Below are 7206 nucleotides of genomic sequence, written 5' to 3'. Positions count from 1 at the left end.
GGGTCTTAATTTATACTATTGGCATCAAATCCCACATTGAGAGCTCTTTGTTTCTCTCTCTCCCTCACTACCCTTCCTCCCTCCCTCCTCCTCTCTCTTTTTCTCTCTCTGTCCCTCCCTCCATCTCTTTGTCTTTCCCTGGAAGAGAAACTTTGCCCCCAAGTTTACTCTTAACCTTTCTATGCCTGTTTACGGTGTATTTCAACAACGAATCCTATTTGATTTTGGTTTTTGATCAAATCCCAATTGGGGCAGGACCTGAGTTTCTGAGTTGGGACATCCAGAATAAAGGAGATAAATGTCCTCATGAGTTTTGGTCTACTATAATCAGTCTCTCTATATTCTTCAACGTCTATCTCTGGCCACAAAACACTGGGCCACTGTTTTGCTGTATATAAAATGAGTAGTTTAAACAAGAGAGCAGCTTATTTACAATGTAAACAACACTGAGCAAACAAAATAGTTCAGTGGCGGGCAGAGCGGGGCCGTATGGCAACTCTGTGCCACCAAGCCTTAAGGTCTAATCTCCCTCTAGTGCCCACAGTACCCTTCTTAGCACAAAACAACCACTGGGGTTCTGGCCATCACATCTGACTCCCAGACAGCAGGACAGAGGAAGGGCAGAAAGGCACGCTTACTCCCTCATCTTTAAGGAGACTTCTGGGAGGCTGGGGAATGTATTCTCTTAGCTTGGTGGCTGTTTGCCCAACCAAAAGTCTGGTCTCTGGGACACCTAAGGAAGAAGGGAAGAGTGAGTAATGGGAAGCAGCTAGCAGCCTCTGCCTTGGAATACCATTCAGCCTCTACCTTCTTGTCCTTCCCTATCATTTCCCCCATCAGAGGCAGAACTCTGCCTGAGTGGGTGCGGGGCAGCGTTTTTTAGTGGGATTCTGTTGTATACCACTTTCTGGTCTCAGGTGGGAGAGAGCAGCCAGGAAGCTGTGCAGGACTGACCTGGGAAAAAGGACTTTCCCAGGCGACAACTGCCTGGAGCTTCCCTCCCTGAGTCCTCTCGGTGGGGGGCCCAGAGCCAGGCCTGTCTGGCCTCACAGGTGGGAGCTTAAGCCACCTGCTTAAGTCCTCTGGACAGCCGTGGTGGCCAGAATGCAGGTCAGACTGCACTCTGCTCAGTGGAGGAAGAAGGGAGTTCATCTGGGGCTGAGAGTCCTGTGTGTGGAACCCAGAAAGGAGCCTCTGGGTGTGGGGATTTTCCCAGGTGAGGCCCAGCCACAGGGAAACTTCCGCAGCTTCTAGAAGAGAATGAAGTTAAACGGGGGGGGGGGGGGGGGGGGGTCAGGAGGCCAAGTGTTGCACACGCTCCAGATCCCACCTCCCCAGACCCCACCCTGTTTCCCATATGTAAAAGGAGGGAATTGGCCCCATCAACATTTCTCTCCAAAATGGTTCTTCATGGGAAGCTTTTTGTTTTTTGCCTTTTTAAAAAATTGTAATTGTCATGTATTAATTTTCATGTGACTTGGACAAAAATGTCTATGTCACCAAACCCGGCATTTCACCATGAGGATGCTAGCTAGCTCTCAATGAGGGCTTACTGTGGGCCAGGCCCTGTTTAAAAAACATTAGCTCATTAACATATTTGCATATCAGTACAAACCATGAAATCAAGACTGTCATCCTCTCTTTACAGATGGGGAAGAGGCACAGAGAGGCAATGTCACTTGTCCGAGGTCACCCTCCTAGCCAGGGGCAGAGCTGGGTGCAAGCCCAGATCTTTTTGTATGTTTAAGGCTTATTTGTACTTTTTCCTCTGAACTGTTCACATCCTTTGCCCACTCTTCTATTTAGTCTTTTTGTTCTTAATTTCTACAAACTCTTTACATAAGAGGAAGATGATTTGTCTATGATTTGCACGTATTTGTCTATGATTTGACTGCACGTATTTTCCCCCAGGTCTTTTTGATCTTTTGATCTTACTGTTGGTATTTCTGCCTGTTTTTCTTTCTTTCGAAGAAGGTGCTTTGTTTGTTGTTGGATTACTTTTATCTGTTTTAATATTTATGCAGTTACATATGTTGGACTTCTCTTTGGCGGTCTCTGGAATTATGAGCCATGGTTAGGGAAGCTCACTCCTCTGGAAAGGTTAGTTATAAAAGAATGTGTCTGTGTTTTCCTAGCATAAAAAGCCAACTTGCTCATGAGAAGGGAAAAAGATCAGGGGAAACCTGGGCTCCCCAACATCATGTTTTGACAGTCCTCGACCCTGACTTTGCTCCCCTGGCGTTCTTCTCCACTGGCTCCACTGGCTCCACTGGCTCCACTGGCGCCCCCTGCAGGCTGATCTGGGAGGTGGCGGCTTCAGCACGGGGCAGACATCACCATGGCTCTCCTGATTCACCTCCTGGTCTGCACCTTCGGGATGGGCTCCTGGGTGGCCATCAACGGGCTGTGGGTGGAGCTGCCCCTGCTGGTGGCGGAGCTGCCCGAGGGGTGGTATCTTCCCTCCTACCTCACAGTGGTCATCCAACTGGCCAACGTCAGCCCCCTCCTGGTCACGCTGCTCCATCACTTCCAGCCCGGCTGCCTCTCGGAGGTGCCCATCATCTTCGCCGTGCTGGCTGTGGGCACCCTCGCCTGCACGCTCTTCGCCTTCCTCTGGAATGTCACCTCCTGGGTGCTGGATGGCCACCACAGCGTCGCCTTCATGGTCCTCACCTTCCTCCTGGCCCTGGTGGACTGCACCTCTTCGGTCACCTTCCTGCCTTTCATGAGCCGGCTGTCTGCCCGCTACCTCACCACCTTCTTTGTGGGCGAAGGACTCAGCGGCCTCCTGCCTGCCCTGGTGGCTCTTGCCCAGGGCTCAGGTCTCACCACCTGTGTCAATGTCACTCAGCCGTCAGACACCACCCCAAGCACTGAGACCACCGGGAAGGAGGTCTTCCTACAGGTACCTGGCATGATCCATTACGGCTCCCCATGCTTGGTCATGGAAAAGACCATGCAGAGGGTTTGTGTTTCCCAGATGTTGGGTAGACCACTGTTCTTGACCTGACTGTGTGTCAGATCCCCTACCTGGGGGAGCTACTGAAATACAGCGGGGGTCCCCACTCCATCCAAACCAATGGAATAAGACTCTCTGCGGGGTGGGGCTTCTCGGAGACCCTTGAGGTCCCAAGTGTGTTGGAATCCGGAGTTTCGGATTTTAGAACCCGCCTGTCCTGATATATAATAGCACCTGTGACGTCACTGCCTACAGCCCTGGGGGGTGGCATTCCTGCCCAGGGGCCACATTAATGCTATAAATACACGACCTCCATTCAAGTGTGGCTGCCAACTGAGGCATGAAATAAATCCAAAATTTCAGAGCTTTTTTGCATTTTCAAATTGCAAAACAAGGATGGTAAACTTGTATTTATTCAGAAGTCCTCAGGTGTGGCTAATGTACTGCTGGGGATAAGAACTGTAGACTTTTTTTTTCTTTAAGATTTTATTTACTTATTTGAGAGCGAGATCAAGTATGCGCACGAGAGAGCACAAGCAGGGGGAACTGCAGAGGGAGGGGGAGAAGCAGCCTCCCCACTAAGCAGGGAGCCCAACACATGCTTAACCATCTGAGCCACACAGGCGCCCAGAACCGTAGACTTTACACATTGCTTCAGTTTCCTTAAGAAGCAAGTGGACTGGCTTTCCCACGTACTCCCCGTGAACCTCAGGGAAGACGAACCATTCTGACACTCCCCAATCCTCCAAAATGGAGGCTAATGGTGCCCACTGCACAGGGCCATGAGGAGGCACGCATGGGCTGACCTGTGCAAAGGGCCAGTGCCCAGTGAGCACCATCGATCATTACCTGAGGAATCGTGTGTATATTATTCGGCCCTTACTAGCAATGTATGCTACTGATTGGATATGATTATTCATATTGTTGTCACCCATGTCCTGACATCCCCCAGGGACCAGACTGACCCTCGTTTTGTCTTTCCCCAGGGAGCTAATGTCACCTTGATGTCTGACCTGACCGGGACGACACAGTCTGCCGTCCATCTGGAAAGCCGCTACCTCCCAGCCAACTTCTCGCCCTTGGTCTTCTTCCTCCTGCTCTCCTTCATGATGGCCTGCTGCCTCACAGCTTTCTTTGTCCTCCAGCGTCAGCCCAGGCCCAGGGAATCTTCCATAGAAGACCTCCTCACCTCCCAGGTCACCCTCCACTCCATCCGGCCACGAGAAGGGGAGGACCTGGGCCCCCCAGACCCAGGGGCTTGCATCAAGGCCCAGGGGCATCCAGAGGAGAAAACAGACTCCAAGCACCCAGGCCAACTGGCCTTCGTCTACATCCTGGTGGCCTTCGTGAACGCACTCACCAACGGCGTGCTGCCCTCCGTGCAGACCTACTCCTGCCTCTCCTATGGGCCTGTGGCCTATCACCTGTCTGCCACCCTCAGCTCCATGGCCAACCCTCTTGTCTGCTTCCTCTCCATGTTTCTGCAGCTCAGGTCTGGCCCAGCTGGCCCTGGGTTGCTCAGAAGGCAGAATTCCAAACCCCAGCTGTCAGGCTCTGTGTACAGAACCTGGTTTCTAGGGCTGGACCACCTGGGTTCGAATCCCAACTCTGCCACTTCCTGGTTATGTGGTCCCGGACAAATCACTCACTTCACCTCTTTGTGCTTCGGGGAAACTTATCTGGAAAATGGGGATAATAGGCCTTCTACCTCCTAGGGTTGCTGGGAGCATAAAATGAGCTAATTTGGTAAAGATTTTAGAGCAATATCTGTGCATATGGCAGGTCTAGTGTAGGTACTGACCGGCCCCTGGCCCTTAAGGAGGAAAGTGCAGGCAGGAGCTGGTGTTCCCATTTACAAGGGGGAACCCCGGGGCTCACAGAAAGGGTCAAATCCCACGGTCTAGTTCCCAGGACTTCAGCCCTGTCCTCCTGCCTCCAGCTCACATTGGCTCCCTTATGACTGGCTGCAGATCTAGAAGAATGGCTAGGCAAAATGATAAAATGCAGATTGAGCCAGCCTAGATCGGAACCCGAGATCTCAAATGTTAGTAGATTTCAAATGTTAGTAGATTTCAAATGTTAGTAGGCAACCGAAGCGGTTCCGCTTCAGGGGTTCAGAGCCTGGGAGGAGAACCACGGACTCTGGGGTCATGACACTGGAGGGCCCACAACCTCCCAGCCACCGCTCTGCCCTGTCTGCCCTCTCGGGCCTCTATGACCTGCTCACACCCACTCCCTTCCCCCAGCCCAGGAAGGAGGGAGAACAAGGAGAGGAGAGTCAGATGGAAAATGTCACATTGCCAGAGAGCTGGATTTTCTCCCTTAGGGCTTGAAACTGGAGACTGGAGATTTCTGGGGAAGCTGGAGGCTGGAGATTTCTGGGGAAGCAGAAGCAGAGGCCACAGATGTGTGGAACAGGAGAAGCCCAAAATGTTGGACATAGCCGGTCTGAGAGGCAGGAACTCCAAAGATCTTGGAGGAAAGAGTTCTTAGAGGCAGGGACAGGCCCTCCGCCCCCACCCAGGACCACAAGCCAGTCTTGGTGTTCTGAAGGGTGTGCACAGGGAGACCCTCGGGGGTGACGACCTCTAATGAAGGACAGGGTCCTCCGTTGTCACACCTAAAGCTGACATGGGAGGCCACCGGTGGAATGCATCCAAGCCAGCTATCAGGGCCCCTAGATCAGGTAGACCTCTTGTCGTAGATGCCACCAGAGGGGAAGGGGTCGACTGAGGTGGCCCAGCTCAGTCTGCAATGCCAGGCTCCAAGCCATCTTGTCAGCCCAGCCTCCTGGCAGAGCTTGGGAATGTTGCAGGAGGAAATGGAAGCAGACAGAACACTGGGCGGGGCCTTGGGCAGGCCCCAGACAGTCTGTTCCATAGGTCCCAGCAGCCATGCAAGGCTCCTAGTGCCGGTGAGAAAGCAAGCTCAGGGACCAGTCTTGCAGCTCCAGTGGGAATTGGGATCTGAACCAGGTCCCCATAGCACCAGAGTCCATTCTGTTTCACCTGCCGTGAATGCTCAGGGTGACTTAGACCAGTATCGCCCCTCAGAAACCTCGTGGACCCACTTAAGGCAGGTGGCCTGGAAGTTTCCACGTGGATCTGACCTCTAATCCTGGAGACGCTGACCATTCTACGCAGTGCCCAGGGTAGGGGAGGCTGAGGTCAGGCTGCTCATCTCCTCCATTCTCCTCCTCTTCTCTGCCCTAGGTCTCTGCCATTCCTGGGGATCCTCACCATGCTGGGGACTGGCTTCGGGGCCTACAACATGGCCATGGCCGTGATGAGTCCCTGCCCTCTTATGCAGGGCCACTGGGCTGGGGAAGTCCTCATTGTAAGTATCTGGTCTGTGCAGCTGCCTCCCTCCCTACCCCTCACCTAGCCAAGGAGCTTTCTATTAGCCAAAGTCTCATGTTTGCTCCAGAAGGAAGCCCCAGGTGGGGCTGGGCAGGGGAAGGGATAGTTCTCATTTGGGAATGGAAGCTTAGGAAAGTGAGGTGGCTGGTCCAAGGAGACATTCCAGCCTCTCCCATGAATGTGTACCGCAGCCCTGGCCTTCTCCCCGATGCCCTGGACTTGATCATGGGGGCCACAAAGGCTAATGGGTTCTCCTTTGCCCTGGAGGTGTGTGTCAACTCGTGGGGCCCCCTTAACCCTAGGGAGAAGCCCCCAGATACTATTGAACATAAAGATTATTCCATGGGGTTCCCTTAGCCCAGTTTGATCACCCTACAGGCATCCTTCTCCCCTGGGGCTCACCCCAAAGCCGCCTTCACTCTGCATCTCTGCCGCCCGGTATCCGCAGGTAGCCTCGTGGGTGCTGTTCATTGGCTGTCTGAGCTACGTCAAGGTGATGCTGGGCGTGATCCTACGCGACCGCAGCCGCAGCGCCCTCTTGTGGTGCGGGGCGGCGGTGCAGCTGGGCTCCCTGCTCGGAGCTCTGCTCATGTTCCCGCTGGTCAACGTGTTGAGGCTCTTCTCCTCGGCTGACTTCTGCAGCCTGCAGTGCTCCGCCTAGAACACCTGGCGAGGTCCAGGACAGGGTCCTGACCCGCTGCCATTACTAACACCTGGAAACTTGAGCAGGGCACGTGCCCAAGGCCACAGGGCAAGGGGCGGAGAGCTAGGAAGCAGAGGCTGGTACATCCTCAGGCACGGTGGAGAACGCCGCAAGACCTCCCACGGGACCTGGAACTGCAAAGCACAGCCCTACCCCGGTGCTGAGTCACAGTGCCTGCAATCCCA

The 7206-nt window shown here is 53.6% G+C and overlaps 1 protein-coding gene across 1 annotated transcript; it reads left to right on the top strand.

Annotated features, from left to right (window-relative positions):
- The first annotated feature begins 2338 nt into the window (after positions 1–2338).
- LOC111141307 (solute carrier family 52 member 3) lies at positions 2339–6979 on the top strand. Its single transcript, XM_022493766.1, has 4 exons — positions 2339–2905; positions 3946–4451; positions 6172–6295; positions 6767–6979. The coding sequence occupies exons 1-4, from the start codon at positions 2339–2341 to the stop codon at positions 6977–6979; spliced, it is 1410 nt and encodes a 469-aa protein (XP_022349474.1).
- The last annotated feature ends 227 nt before the right edge of the window (positions 6980–7206 follow it).

Source organism: Enhydra lutris, unplaced genomic scaffold, assembly GCF_002288905.1.
Source record: "Enhydra lutris kenyoni isolate GAN:26980312 unplaced genomic scaffold, ASM228890v2 scaffoldscaffold6, whole genome shotgun sequence".
In the NCBI taxonomy this organism is placed as follows: Eukaryota; Metazoa; Chordata; class Mammalia; order Carnivora; family Mustelidae; genus Enhydra; species Enhydra lutris.
This window is presented reverse-complemented; position numbering and strand designations above follow the sequence as displayed.

What these genes read in the sequence shown, in the direction of transcription:
- LOC111141307 (XM_022493766.1), top strand. Translation starts at nt 2,339, where the DNA reads ATGGCTCTCCTGATTCACCTCCTGGTCTGCACCTTCGGGATGGGCTCC. An exon ending in GGAAGGAGGTCTTCCTACAG is followed by an intron (nt 2,906 to 3,945) that starts GTACCTGGCATG and finishes GTCTTTCCCCAG; the next exon opens with GGAGCTAATGTCACCTTGAT. An exon ending in GGGCTGGGGAAGTCCTCATT is followed by an intron (nt 6,296 to 6,766) that starts GTAAGTATCTGG and finishes CGGTATCCGCAG; the next exon opens with GTAGCCTCGTGGGTGCTGTT.